The sequence below is a fragment of the Haematobia irritans genome, chromosome 2, assembly GCF_050003625.1.
Source record: "Haematobia irritans isolate KBUSLIRL chromosome 2, ASM5000362v1, whole genome shotgun sequence".
Lineage (NCBI taxonomy): Eukaryota > Metazoa > Arthropoda > Insecta > Diptera > Muscidae > Haematobia > Haematobia irritans.
The window spans coordinates 150,795,647-150,811,688 of NC_134398.1; the positions used below are offsets into that span (position 1 = coordinate 150,795,647).

At 32.2% G+C, this 16,042-nt stretch overlaps 2 protein-coding genes across 2 annotated transcripts in view; one reads left to right on the top strand and one right to left on the bottom strand.

Moving 5' to 3' along the window:
- The window catches only part of LOC142225115 (uncharacterized), a 294,761-nt gene that overhangs the window by 232,519 nt on the left and 46,200 nt on the right, over nt 1-16,042 (top strand). The window lies entirely within an intron of this gene.
- Nucleotides 8,022-8,713, bottom strand: LOC142226541 (uncharacterized). The gene is made up of 2 exons (XM_075296613.1): nt 8,526-8,713; nt 8,022-8,459 (listed from the first exon to the last, which is right to left on the bottom strand). Exons 1-2 carry the CDS (start codon nt 8,538-8,540, stop codon nt 8,124-8,126), a joined length of 351 nt encoding a protein of 116 aa, XP_075152728.1. The 5' UTR covers nt 8,541-8,713; the 3' UTR covers nt 8,022-8,123.

Genomic DNA, 16,042 nt, shown 5'->3' on the forward strand with positions numbered 1-16,042 from the left:
TATGAAACTTTCTGTGTGGGGATATATTTATTTTATTTTTTATTTATTTTAATTAATTAAATTCATTGTGGAAATATATCTGCGACATTTGTTGTGCTCTTCTTACTTTTTTGCTATAATTAAAAAAAAAACACTCACATCCAAATTTCTTAGCTTATCATCGCCTACATTTGGTGAACCTTCAGTGGGAGGCCATTCTGTCTGGGGTTAACAGTACGTAAAATTTTAACGATAAGACTTCCATTGAAGCATAAATTCTTAGCTATAATTTTGACCTTAGCCGTAGTCAGAATAAAAACAATTAAAAATAAAAAAAAAACTCAAAACAAAATAAAATATCAAATGCTGTATACAAATAAAAAACGCCTTTTATGTGTTATCAGCGTGAAAGCATCAAAGCATCAGTGATCAATTAAAACATATTTATGTTGTTTTCAATGTCTGACTACTTCTGATTTCGATTCTAATTGTTGTCAACAACTGTCGTTTGTAAAATCCCTCAAATAATTTCCAAGAAATTTTGGTCATATATTTCCATGGAATTAATTGTGATGCGCACATTACTCGAGATGGAAATTTTGCGAGAAATGAGGTTGAAACAATTAAAAAATAAAAATCGTTTGTAAATATCGAAAGTATTTTATTATAAATTACAAAAAAGAAAATAGTTAAAAATTTTGAATTTGAATTAAAAAATAAAAATCGTTTGTAAATATCGAAAGTATTTTATTAGAAATTACAAAAAAAATAGTTGAAAATTTTGCGAAAGGCAATATGATTACATTAGTGACAATTGGCCAATACATATGAATTTAGGATAACTGGTGGGAGTGTTATAAATTGAAATGAACCTATTTTTGCGCGTTTTTTTTTTATTCAAATGTATGTGTGGGAATAATTCACATTTCAAACTCAATTTTTGCCTAAAGAACATCGTTTGTATTTTTTCGCTGTAAAATATTTTATTTGGAAGACCTGCATAAAATTTTTGTGATAAAGGTTTACGTTTTTATGAGATATGAAAACAAAAATCGTATTCTATTTTAGACAATTTGCGTGTTCGAGTGTAATTGTCGTGAGGTCAAAGATTTCATGTCTTTAAAATACGAATGCAAATTTTGCTTAGCATAGAAGACGCATTTCTCTAATATAAAGCTTTTTTATACCCTCCACCATAGGATGGGGGTATATGACCTTTGTCATTCCGTTTGTAACACATCGAAATATTGCTCTAAAACCCCATAAAGTATACATATATTCTGGGTCATGGTGAAATTCTGAGTCGATCTGAGCATGTCCGTCCATCCGTCTGTTGAAATCACGCTAACTTCCGAACAAAACAAGCTATCGACTTGAAACTTTGCAACTATATAACTATAGACCGATATGGACCTAGTTAGGCATGGTTGTTAACGGCCATATACTAGCACAATGTCCAAATTTCAACTGACTCGGGTGAAATTTGCTCCCCCAAGCGGCTCCAAAACCAAATCTCGGGATCGCTTTATATGCACAGAAAAGAATTTCGGTAGTCGCTCATTTTTATTGCAAAACAAGTAAGGAAAGTCTAAAGTCGGGCGGGGCCGACTATATTATACCCTGCACCACTTTGTAGATCTAAATTTTCGATACCATATCACATCCGTCAAATGTGTTGGGGCTATATATAAAGGTTTGTCCCAAATACATACATTTAAATATCACTCGATCTGGACAGAATTTGATAGACTTCTACAAAATCTATAGATTCAAAATTTAAGTCGGCTAATGCACTAGGGTGGAACACAATGTTATTAAAAAAATATGGGAAACATTTAAATCTGAAGCAATTTTAAGAAAACTTCGCAAAAGTTTATTTATGATTTATCACTCGATATATATGCATTAGAAGTTTAGGAAAATTAGAGTCATTTTTACAACTTTTCGACTAAGCAGTGGCGATTTTACAAAGAAAATGTTGGTATTTTGACCATTTTTGTCGAAATCAGAAAAACATATATATGGGAGCTATATCTAAATATGAACCGATTTCAACCAAATTTGGCACGCATAGCTACAATGCTAATTCTACTCCCTGTGTAAAATTTCAACTAAATCGGAGTTAAAAATTGGCATCTACGGTCATATGAGTGTAAATAGGGCGAAAGCTATATATGGGAGATATATCTAAATCTGAACCGATTTCAACCAAATTTGGCACGCATAGCTACAATGCTAATTCTACTCCCTGTGCAAAATTTCACCTAAATCGGAGTTAAAAATTGGCCTCTACGGTCATATGAGTGTAAATCGGGCGAAAGCTATATATGGGAGATATACCTAAATCTGAACCAATTTCAACCAAATTTGGCACGCATAGCTACAATGCTAATTCTACTCCCTGTGCAAAATTTCAACTAAATCGGAGCAAAAAATTGGCCTCTGTGGTCATATGAGTGTAAATCGGGCGAAAGCTATATATGGGACCTATATCTAAATCTGAACCGATTTCAACCAAATTTGGCACGCATAGCTACAATGCTAATTATACTCCTTGTGCAAAATTTCAACTAAATCGGAGCAAAAAATTGGCCTCTGTGGTCATTTGAGTGTAAATCGGGCGAAAGCTATATATGAGAGCTATATCTAAATCTGAACCGATTTCAACCCAATTTGACACGCATAGCTATAATGCTAATTCTACTCCCTGTGCAAAATTTCAACTAAATCGGAGCAAAAAATTGGCCTCTGTGGGCAAATGAGTGTAAATCGGGCGAAAGCTATATATGGGAGCTATATCTAAATCTGAACCGATTTGGCTGATATTTGGTAAGTTTTTCCAGACTCATAAAATATTCGGATGTACGGAATTTGAGGAAGATCGGTTGATATACACGCCAATTATGACCAGATCGGTGAAAAATATATATGGCAGCTATATCTAAATCTGGACCGATTTTTTCCAAAATCAATAGGGATCGTCTTTGAGCCGAAACAGGACCCTATACCAAATTTTAGGACAATCGGACTAAAACTGCGAGTTGTACTTTGCACACAAAAATACATCAACAGACAGACGGACAGACAGACAGACAGACAGACAGACAGACGGACATCGCTAAATCGACTCAGAATTTAATTCTAAGACGATCGGTATACTAAACGATGGGTCTCAGACTTTTCCTTCTTGGCGTTACATACAAATGCACAAACTTATTATACCCTGTACCACAGTAGTGGTGAAGGGTATACAAATATTTGTTTGTTAAATTTTATTATTTTTTGAGAAATTTTCGACAGTCCAATGAAATTTTCGTTTTTTTTAAGTATGTCTCAAACATTTTACGAACAAAGCGCGAGTATAAAGTTCAATGACCGTACACATAAGTTCATTTTTAACTAAAACAAATGAAAATTTTCGTACGATTCCTAAAAATAGTAAGAATTAACTACTGTATGGTTAAAATGGTTATGATATGGCGCCAATGATTTTATTTTTATAATACCCACCACAATAGAATGGTGACGGGGGTATAATAAGTTTGTCATTCCGTTTGTAACACATCGAAATATCGATTTCCGACTATATAAAGTATATATATTCTTGATCAGGGAGAAATTCTAAGACGATATAACGATGTCCGTCTGTCCGTCTGTCCGTCTGTCTGTCTGTCTGTCTGTTGTAATCACGCTACAGTCTTCAATAATGAAGCAATCGTGCTGAAATTTTGCACAAACTCGTCGTTTGTCTGCAGGCAGGTCAAGTTCGAATATGGGCTATATCGGTCCAGGTTTTGATATAGTCCCCTTGGGCTTATAGAAATCATAGTTTTTATCCAATTTCCTTGAAATTTGAAATCTGGAGGTATTTTATGACCATAAAGAGGTGTGCCAAAAATGGTGAGTATCGGTCCATGTTTCGGTTTAGCCCCCATATAGACCGATCACCCGATTTTACTTCTTGGGCTTGTAGAAACCGCAGTTTTTATTCAGTTTGCCTGAAATTGGAAATCGAGAGCTACTTAAGAACTATAAAGAGTTGTGCCAAAAATGGTGAGCATCAATCTATGTTTTGGTATGGTCCCCATATAAACCGACCTCCCGATTTGGGGTCTTGGGCTTATAGAAACCGTAGTTTTTATCCAATTTGTCTGAAATTGGAAATCTAGAGGTATTTTAGGACCATAAAGAGGTGTGCCGAAAATGGTGAGTATCGGTCCATATTTTGGTATAGCCCCCATATAGACAGATTTCCCGATTTTACTTCTTGGACATCTAGAATCCGATGTTTTTATCCTATTTGCCTGAAATTGGAAATCTAGAGGTGTGCCGAAAACGGCGAGTATCGGTCCATATTTTAGTATAGCCCCCATAAGAGCGATCTCCCGATTTAACTCCTTGGGTTTCTAGAAACCAAAGTTTTTATCTGATTTGCCTGAAAGTGTAAATATTCTGGTATTTTAGGCTCACAAAAACGTGTATCGGATTAAGTTTTTATCGGTCCATTTGGTAATGCCTCCATATAGACCGACTTCACTTCTTGAGGGTGTAGAAGGCGCACTGATCATGAAAATTGCTTGAAACTCAATGTAAAATTTCCAGATTTTACTTCTACAGATTTAAGATATCAAATCAAGACGTTATTTTATAATTTTCTTGCACACTTACAAGAGCTGTTAATGATTCCTCTAAAACTCAAACAAAAATGGTTCCTATAAGTCCAGAATCTGATATAGTCCTCATAGGTGAAATCTTTAAATTTGTCTTCGGAAAGTGTCCTCAAGTCCTCAAGACCTCCTGAAATTTCAAAGGAAACCCTAATATTTGGTTCATGGTGGTGGGTATATACTTGTTTTTAGATCATTTTTTCTTCAATGAGAGGAAGTAATTTCGAGAAAAACAGTTAAAAAGTACAACATGGTGCTAAATTTTCGTGGTTTTAACAACACTTCGTGGAAATCTCAAAACATGGAGTACAAAATAGTTCATTTTTCGCGCGAGGCAGTTCATTCTTCCTATAAAACAATTTACTTTTTTCAGAGTGGGGGCTATATATAATTATGGACTGATATGGACCAATAGCTGCATGGTTGTTAGAGACCATATACTAACACCACGTACTAAATTTCAACCGAATCGGATGAATTTTGCTCTTCCAACGGGTTCCGGAGGTCAAATTTGGGATCTTTTATATGGGGGCTATATATAATTATGGACCGATTTCGACCAATTTTTGCATGGATGTTTGATGCCATATATTAGCACCACGTATCAAATTTCAACTGAATCAGATGAATTTTGCTCCTCCAAGAGGCTCCGGAGTTCAAATCTGGGGATTGATTTATATAAGGGCTATATATATTTATGGAGCGATATGGACCAATTATGGCATGGTTGTTAGAGACCATATACTGACACCACCTACCAAATTTCAACTGAATCAGATGGATTTTGCTCTTCCAAGAGGCTCCGGAGGACAAATCTGGGGATCGATTTATGTGGGAGCTACATATAATTATAGACCGATATGAACCAATTCCTGCATGGTTGTTAAAGGCTATATACTAACACCACGTACCAAATTTCAACCGAATCGGATGAATTATGCTCTACCACGAGGCTCCGGAGGTCAAATCAGGGGATCAGTTTATATGGAGGCTATATATAATTATGGACCGATGTGGACCAATTTTTGCATGATTTTTAGAGACCATATAATAACACTATGTACCAAACTTCAACCGGATCGGATGAGTTTTGCTCCTCCAAGAGGCCCCGCAAGCCAAATCTGGGGGTCGGTTTATATGGGGGCTAAACGTAAAAGTGACCCGATATGGCCCATTTGCAATACCACCCGTCATTGAGCTTAACATGGAATCGGGCGGCACTCAGTGATAAGAGAGAAGTGCACCAATGTGGTATCACTATGGACTGAATAGTCTAAGTGAGCCTGATACATCGGGCTGTCACCTAACCTAACCTAACCTAACCACATAAACAAGACTCCCAATTTCTTAAAGAGGGCATCGAAATTATAAATCTAGAGCTATGTGAAGTAAGTAAACAGCTGTGCTAAATTTGATATACATCGGTCCATGTTTTGATCGATCTTCCGATGTGACTTGTTAAATTCACTCAAGCCGCGAGATTCTTCCGAATGCTTAAATTTGAAATCTAGAGATATGTCAGATAAGGGATATGCTAAATTTGGCGTATATTGGCTCATAGTTGGATATAGATCCCGATCTCTCGTTTTGCCTTCTAGAGGTCATGGAAGCCGCAATTTTTATCCGATTTGCTTGAAATTTCATATCTTGTAGTATTTTGGGATTTGTCTATAACAAAGTCTACAATTTACTATAGATCCTATATTAACCTAATTAGTTTCAAGGAAAATTATTGTATGCGTTCCATGGTGATAGATGGGACAAATCTTAAGGTCCGGTGGGTATATAAGATGTGAAACACAAATGCTATTCAAATCAACTGGTTCGCAATTTTTTTGGTGAAAATACATTAGCATTGTTTAAAAAAAAATACTGTTCTTAGATCCGGCTACGTGGGTTTTCAGTGCATCACAATAAATTCACTTCAGCAATAAAGTAATAATATGTATCAAATTCATTCCAATGAAAAAAATGTTCTCAAGCCTTCACTTTGGAGCAGTTAATAAAAAACAAGTATATACGGCCGTAAGTTCGGCCAGACCGAATCTTATGTACCCTCCACCATGGATTGCGTAGAAACTTCTACAAAAGACTGTCATCCACAAATTTCAACTCACTCGGATGAAATTTGCTCCTCCAAGAGGCTCCAAAACCATCGGGATCTCGGGATCGGTTTATATGGGGGCTATAAATGATTATGGACTGATATGGACCACTTTTGGCATGGTTGTTAAATATCATATATTACCACCACGTACCAAATTTCAACCAGATCGGATGAATTTTGCTTCTCCAAAAAGCGATCGCTTTATATGGGAGCTATATATAATTATGGACTGATAGGAACCAATTCCTGCATGGTTGTTGAATGCCATATACTAACATCACGTACCAAATTTCAACCGAATGGGAAAAATTTTGCTCTTCCAAGGTGCTCCGGAGTCAAATCTGGGGATCAGTTTATATGGGGCCTATATATAATTATGGACCGATATCGACCAATCTTTGCATGGGTGTTTTAGGCCATATATTAACATCACGTACCAAATTTCAACCGAATCAGATGAATTTTGGTCTTCCAAGAGGCTCCAGAGGTCAAATCTGGTGATGGGTTTATATGGGGGCTATATATAATTATTGATCGATATGGACCAATTTTTGCATGGTCATTAGAGACCATATACTAACATTATGTACCACATTTCAGCCGGATCGGATGAAATTTGTTTCTCTTAGTGGCTCTGCAAGCCAAATCGGGGGATCGGTTTATTTGGGGGCTATATATAATTATGGACCGATGTGGACCAATTTTTGCACGGTTGTTAGAGACCATATACTAACACCATGTACCAAATTTCAGCCGGATCGGATGAAATTTGCTTCTCTTAGAGGCTCCGCAAGCCAAATCGGGGGATCGGTTTATTTGGGGGCTATATATAATTATGGACCGATGTGGACCAATTTTTGCACGGTTGTTAGAGACCATATACTAACACCATGTACCAAATTTCAGCCAGATCGGATGAAATTTGCTTCTCTTAGAGGCCTCGCAAGCCAAATTTGGGGGTCCGTTTATATGAGGGCTATACATAAAAATGGACCGATATGGCCCATTTGCAATACCATCCGACCTTGTGCCAAGTTTCAAGTCGATAGCTTGTATCGTTCGGAAATTAGCGTGATTTCAACAGACGGACGGACATGCTCAGATCGACTCAGAATTTCACCACGACCCAGAATATATATACTGTATGGGGTCTTAGATCAATATTTCGATGTGCTACAAACGGAATGACAAAGTTAATATACCCCCCCATCCTATGGTGGATGGTATAAAAATATTCGCCAATTAAAATATTCTCCACGGTATTCAAATCCTTTTTACCTCATATAGGAAAGTCGTTTGTTATAAGCATTTAAATCAATTGAAAAATTTTTTGGTTAAGGAATTTTATTTTCTCTCGTCTATATCACAATCTAATAGTGTTTGCCATGACCACCTTGTTGACCACGTCCACCTTGGTTGCCACCATAACCGCCTTGGTTGCCACCATAACCGCCTTGGTTGCCACCATAACCAGCACCAGCTCCATGACCACCTTGTTGGCCACCGAAACCAGCACCGGCACCATGTTGACCATGACCTCCGAAACCACCTGCTTGTTGACCTCCATAACCGCCTTGGCTGCCACCGAAACCACCATGACCACCTTGTTGTCCGAAACCGGCACCTTGGTTGCCACCATGTCCACGTTCATTACCATATCCACCACGGGCCATAGCCATGGCGAACAAAGCGAAGAGAACAACAAACTATAAAATATTTGTTTTATATATAAAAATCACTTTCAAATCCTTTCCTTCATATATACAACTTACGAAAAATTTGGCCATTTTTATTTCGAAAAGAAAATGTAATAAATTGATAGAAGTTTATAGTTGGTTGTTTAAAGATGAACTGATTTTGAAATCCAATAGGGGATGCTTATATACATAATTTTGGGTTTTTTCCCACAATTCTTAAGAAATCGATTTGTATATTTTTTTCTATTTTTTTATGTCCTCAACTAAACCACAATCTTGAAATTTTGTTGGTACATATTTATTTTTTTTTTCTGTTCTAACTAGCTTAGCTATTGTGACCTTATCACTTCAACACTAACCTCAAACCCTGAGGATTATTCAAAATATATTTCCAAAATAACTGATAAGGTGGCATGGATTATATTTCGAATGAATTGCTTATTTGTGCTTTATATTTTTCTTAAATTTATTCCAGTTGTTTGTTTTTGTCATTGAATATGAGCATAAACTATTTTGTGTCGACATTCTGCATATGTGTAGATGACCTTAGTAATGAAATTTGTATTAGCCTCGGAAAATAAAAGCATTGAGATAGTTTAAATTATACGTAATAACGTATAATAAATTATAAATTAATTGATGACGTCACATAGTTAGGGTATTTACATTTTTATACACAGAATAAAAGCAGTTGATCGTATCAGAGATACAAGGGATGTCTTTTATATTTCGGGTTTTCACAACAAAAATAAATATCAATTATCGAAAATCGCTTTATTGTTTTCAAAATATTCCCCACTAAGCCATATACACTTTTGCATGTATTTGAATCAATTGTCCGAGTAATTTTTTCTTTCTTATCTTCAAGCCATGTATTCTGAACGCGGTTGCCACTTGAGACAAAAATAATCTACCAAAATTTGGAGAAAATTTTACCATAAAACTAACAAATCAAAAAAATTTATATAAAAAAAAATTATATAGAAAATTTGTAAAAATTTTTAATTTTGACAAAGTTTTATTTCTATAGAAAATTTTGGCAAAAATTATATTTCTGTAGAAAATTTTGTCAAAATTTGTATATGTTTGCAACACCCAGAAGGAGACGAGATAGACACATGGTGTATTTGGCAAAAATGCTCAGGGTGGGCTCCAGAGTCGTCTGTCTGTGAACACATTTTTGTGATCAAAGTCTAGGTCGCAGTTTTAGTCCAATCGACTTCAAATTTATCACACGTATGTGTTTTGGCTCAGAATAGAACCCTATTGATTTTGGACGAAATCGGTTCAGATTTAGATATAGCTCCCATATATATGTTTTTCCGATTTCGACAAAAATGGTGAAAATACCAACATTTTCCTTGTAAAATCGCCACTGCTTAGTCGAAAAGTTGTAAAAGTGACTCTAATTTTCCTAAACTTCTAATACATATATATTGAACGATAAATCATAAATAAACTTTTGCGAAGTTTCCGTAAAATTGCTTCAGATTTAAATGTTTCCCATATTTTTATACCCACCACCATAGAATGGTGACGGGGGTATAATAAGTTTGTCATTCCGTTTGTAACGCATCGAAATATCGATTTCCGACTATATAAAGTATATATATTCTTGATCAGGGAGAAATTCTAAGACGATATAACGATGTCCGTCTGTCCGTCTGTCTGTCTGTCTGTTGTAATCACGCTACAGACTTCAATAATGAAGCAATCGTGCTGAAATTTTGCACAAGCTCGTCTTTTGTCTGCAGGCAGGTCAAGTTCGAAGATGGGCTATATCGGTCCAGGTTTTGATATAGTCCCCATATAAACCGACCTCCCGATTTGGGGTCTTGGGCTTATAGAAATCGTAGTTTTTATCCAATTTGCCTGAAATTTGAAATCTGGAGGTATTTTATGACCATAAAGAGATGTGCCAAAAATGGTGAGTATCGGTCCACGTTTTGGTATAGCCCCCATATAGACCGATCTCCCGATTTTACTTCTTGGGCTTATAGAAACCGCAGTTTTTATTCAATTTACCTGAAATTTGAAATCTAGAGGTATTGTAGGACCACAAATACGTGTGCCAAAAATTGTGATTATCGGTCCATATTTTGGTATAACCCCCATATAGACCGCTCTCCCGATTTTACTTCTTGGGCTTATAGAAAACGCAGTTTTTATTTAATTTACCTGAAATTGGAAATCTAGAGGTATTGTAGGACCACAAATACGTGTGCCAAAAATTGTGAGTATCGGTCCATATTTTGGTATAGCCCCCATATAGACCTATCTCCCGATTTTACTTCTTGGGCTTATAGAAACCGCAGTTTTTATTCAATTTATCTGAAATTGGAAATCTAGAGGTATTGTAGGACCACAAATATGTGTGCCAAAAATTGTGAGTATCGGTCCATATTTTGGTATAGCCCCCATATAGACCGATCTCCCGATTTTACTTCTTGGGCTTATAGAAACCGCAGTTTTTATTCAATTTACCTGAAATTGGAAATCTAGAGGTATTGTAGGACCAAAATACGTGTGCCAAAAAATTGTGAGTATCGGTCCATATTATGGTATAGCCCCCATATAGACCGATTCCCCAATTTTACTTCTTGGGCTTCTAGAATCCGAAGTTTTTATCCTATTTGCATGAAATTGGAAATCTAGTGGTATTTTCGGGTCACAAAGAGGTGTGCCGAAAATGGTGAGTATCGGTCCATATTTTAGTATAGCCCCCATAAGAACGATCTCCCGATTTAACTCCTTGGGTTTCTAGAAACCGTAGTTTTTATCTGATATGCCTGAAATTGTAAATATTCTGGTATTTTAGGCTCACAAAAACGTGTATCGGATTAAGTTTTTATCGGTCCATTTGGTAATGCCTCCATATAGACCAACTTCACTTCTTGAGGGTGTAGAAGGCGCACTGATCATGAAAATTGCTTGAAACTCAGTGTAAAATTTCCAGATTTTACTTCTACAGATTTAAGATTTCAAATCAAGACGTTATTTTATAATTTTCTTGCACACTTACAAGAGATGTTAATGATTCCTCTAAACCTCAAACAAAAATGGTTCTTATAAATCCAGAATCTGATATAGTCCTCATAGGTGAAATCTTTAAATTTATCTTCGGGTTGTGTCCTCAAGTCCTCAAGCCCTCCTGAAATTTCAAAGGAAACCCTAATATTTGGTTCATGGTGGTGGGTATTTAAGATTCGGCCCGGCCGAACTTACTGCTGTATATACTTGTTTTTACTTACATTGTGTTCCACACTAGTGCATTAGCCGACATAAATTTTGAGTCTATAGATTTTGTGGAAGTCTATCAAATACTGTCCAGATCGAGTGATATTTAAATGTATGCATTTGGGACAAACCTTTATATATAGAACCCAACACATTTGACGGCTGTGATATGGTATCGAAAATTTAGATCTACAAAGTGCAGGGTATAATATATTCGGCCGAGCCCGACTTTAGACTTTCCTTATTTACTTGTTTTTCGATAGAAAATTGCCAACATTTTAGTTTTATAGAAAATTTTGTCAAAATTTTATTTCTATAGACAATTTTCTCAAAATATTATTTTTATAGAAAATTTTGTCAAAATTTTACTTGTATAGAAAGTTTTGTCCATTTTTTTTCTTCTGAAAATTTTGTCTATATTTTATTTCTATAGAAAATTTTCTCAAAAATTTTCTTTATAGAAAATTTTGTCAAAATTGTACTTGTATAGAAAATTTTGTCCATTTTTTTTCTTTTGAACATGTTGTCTATATTTTATTTCTACAGAAAATTTTGTAAACATTTTATTTCTATAAAAAAATTAGTCAAAACGTTATTTCTATAGAAGATTTTGTCAAAATTTTATTTCTATAGAAAATTTTGTCAAAATTTTATATCTATAGAAAATTTTGTCAAAATTTTGTTTCTGTAGAAAATTTTGTTAAAAATTTATTTCTATACAAATTTTTGTCAAAATTTTATTTCTCTAGTAAATTTTGTCAAAATTTTACTTGTATAGAAAGTTTCGTCAGTTTTTTTTCTTTTGAAAATTTTGTGAATATTTTCCTATAGAAAATTCTGTCAATATTTTTCTATAGAAAATGTTGTCAAAATTTTATTTTTATAGAAAATTTTGTCAAAATTATATTTCTATACCAAAATTTTGTAAAAAAGTATTTCAATAGAAAATTTTGTCAAAATCTTATTTAAAGAGAAAATTTCACAAGTTTTTTTTTGTCACTCGCGACAAAATTAATCTTCCAAAATTTGGAGAAAACTTTACCAAAAACTTATCAAACAAAAAATCTTATTTAAAAAAAAATAGTTAAAAAATTTTCCATTCGTTTTGTTTTGTTATTGTTGGTTTTGTTCTTTAAGCATTGTTGTTGTTTTTTATTGCAGCTTAAAACCATACATTGACTAAACTACAAGTGTAGCTTAACCAACTCAAATCATCGATTTGAATATATGTAGTTGACTGGGTTTGTTTTTGAGCGTGCTTCCTCTATCTTCATTCGTTTTGTTTGTTATTGTTGGCTTTTCTTCAATGGTTATTGTTGTTTTTGATCACAGCTTAAAGCCATGCATTGACTAAACTACAAGTGTAGCTATATTCAATCGATGATTTGAGTTTGACAAAGGAAAAGAGATATGCTTGCAAAATTTGTTTAGGTAGTAGCCGACTATCAAACCCTTCTTCGGAAGGTTCAAGTGTAATTCACTTTGGGTTGAGTGAATTACCCGAATTTATTCTGATAATTGGTTGATAGTTTTGCTGCAAGTAGAGGATGTTGATGAGGAATGTGGTAATTCCGAAACAGCTGTACATCCAACCATCTTGCAGTCTATAGGGCTTTGCCCAAATAAATTTGACAAGCATACTTTTCCTCTGTTGGTTAAGCTACACTTGTAGTTTAGTCAATGCATGGTTTTAAGCTGAGATCAAAAACAACAATAACGATTGAAGAGAAGCCAACAATAACAAACAAAACGAAAATTTTATTTCTTAGAATGTTTTGTCAAATTTTTATTTCTATGAAAAATTTTATTTCATAAAAAATTTTTTCAAAATTTTATTTCTATAAAAAACTTTGTCAAAACTTTATGTTTATAGAAAATGTTTTCAAAATTTTATTTCTATAGAAATTTTTTTCAAAATCTTATTTCTATAGAAAATGTTGTTACAATTTTATTTCCATAGAAAATTTTGACAAAATTTTACTTGCACAGAAAGTTTTGTCATTTTTTTTTTTTTTTGAAAATGTTGTCAATATTTTATTTCTATAGAAAAATTTCCCCATATAAGATATACAACTTACGAAAAATTTGGTCATTTTTATTTCGAAAAAAAAAAATGTAATAAATTGTTAGAATTTTATAGTTGGTTGTTTAAAGATGGCCTGATTTTGAAATCAAATAGGGGAATGTTTTGTCAAATTTTTGTTTCTATGGAAAATTTTATTTCATAGACAATTTTCTCAAAATTTTATTTCTATACAAAACTTTGTCAAAACTTTATGTTTATAGAAAATTTTGTTAAAATTTTATTTCTATAGAAAATTTTGTTAAAATTTTATTTCTATAGAAATTGTTTTCTTCAAAATTTTACTTGCTCAGAAAGTTTGTCATTTTTATTTGAAAATTTTGTCAATATTTTATTTCTATAGAAAACTTTGTCAAAATTTTATACCTATAGAAAATTTTGTTAAAATTTTATTTCGCAACAAATTTTGTGAAAATTTTATTTCTATAGAAAATTTTGTAAAAAAAAATATTTCAATAGAAATTTTGTCAAAATGTTATTTAAAGAGAAAATTTCACATTTTTTTGCCACTATCGACAAAACTAATCTTTCAAAATTTGGAGAAAATTTTACCAAAAATTTATCAAACAAATAAAATCGTATTTTTAAAAAACATTTTGTTTTTAAAAAATTTTGTCAAAATTTTATTTCTGTAGAAAATTTTGTCAAAATCTTATTTCCATAGAAAATTTTGGCAAAACTTATATTTCTTTAGAAAATTTTGTCAAAATTTTATTTCTATAGAAGATTTTGTCAAAATTGTGTTTCTATAGAAAATTTTGTCAAAATTTTATTTCTATAGAATGTTTTGTCAAATTTTTATTTCATTGGAAAATTTTATCAAAATCTTATTTCTATAGAAAATTTTACGAAAAATTTGGCTATTTTTATTTCGAAAAGAAAATGTAATAAATTGTTAGAATTTTATAGTTGGTTGTTTAAAGATGGCCTGATTTTGAAATCAAATAGGGGAATGTTTTGTCAAATTTTTGTTTCTATGGAAAATTTTATTTCATAGACAATTTTCTCAAAATTTTATTTCTATACAAAACTTTGTCAAAACTTTATGTTTAAAGAAAATTTTGTTAAAATTTTATTTCTATAGAAAATTTTGTTAAAATTTTATTTCTATAGAAATTGTTTTCTTCAAAATTTTACTTGCTTAGAAAGTTTGTCATTTTTATTTGAAAATTTTGTCAATATTTTATTTCTATAGAAAACTTTGTCAAAATTTTATACCTATAGAAAATTTTGTTAAAATTTTATTTCGCAACAAATTTTGTGAAAATTTTATTTCTATAGAAAATTTTGTAAAAAAAAATATTTCAATAGAAATTTTGTCAAAATGTTATTTAAAGAGAAAATTTCACATTTTTTTGCCACTATCGACAAAACTAATCTTTCAAAATTTGGAGAAAATTTTACCAAAAATTTATCAAACAAATAAAATCGTATTTTTAAAAAATTAGTTAGAAAATTTTGTCAAAATTGTATTTCTACTGAAAATATTGTCAAACATTTTGTTTTTAAAAAATTTTGTCAAAATTTTATTTCTGTAGAAAATTTTGTCAAAATCTTATTTCCATAGAAAATTTTGGCAAAACTTATATTTCTTTAGAAAATTTTGTCAAAATTTTATTTCTATAGAAGATTTTGTCAAAATTGTGTTTCTATAGAAAATTTTGTCAAAATTTTATTTCTATAGAATGTTTTGTCAAATTTTTATTTCATTGGAAAATTTTATCAAAATCTTATTTCTATAGAAAATTTTACGAAAAATTTGGCTATTTTTATTTCGAAAAGAAAATGTAATAAATTGTTAGAATTTTATAGTTGGTTGTTTAATAATGAACTGATTTTGAAATCAAATAGGGGAATGTTTTGTCAAATTTTTGTTTCTATGGAAAATTTTATTTCATAGACAATTTTGTCAAAATTTTATTTCTATACAAAACTTTGTCAAAACTTTATGTTTATAGAAAATTTTGTTAAAATTTTATTTCTATAGAAATTTTTTTTCAAAATTTTAATTGCTTAGAAAGTTTTGTCATTTTTATTTGAAAATTTTGTTAATATTTTATTTCTATTGAAAACTTTGCCAAAATTTTATTTCTATAGAAAATTTTGTCAAAAATTTATTTCGCAACAAAATTTTGTGAAAATTTTATTTCTATAGAAAATTTTGTAAAAAAAAGTATTTCAATAGAAAATTTTGTCTAAAATGTTATTTAAAGAGAAAATTTCACATTTTTTTCCACTATCGACAAAATTAATCTTTCAAAATTTGGATAAC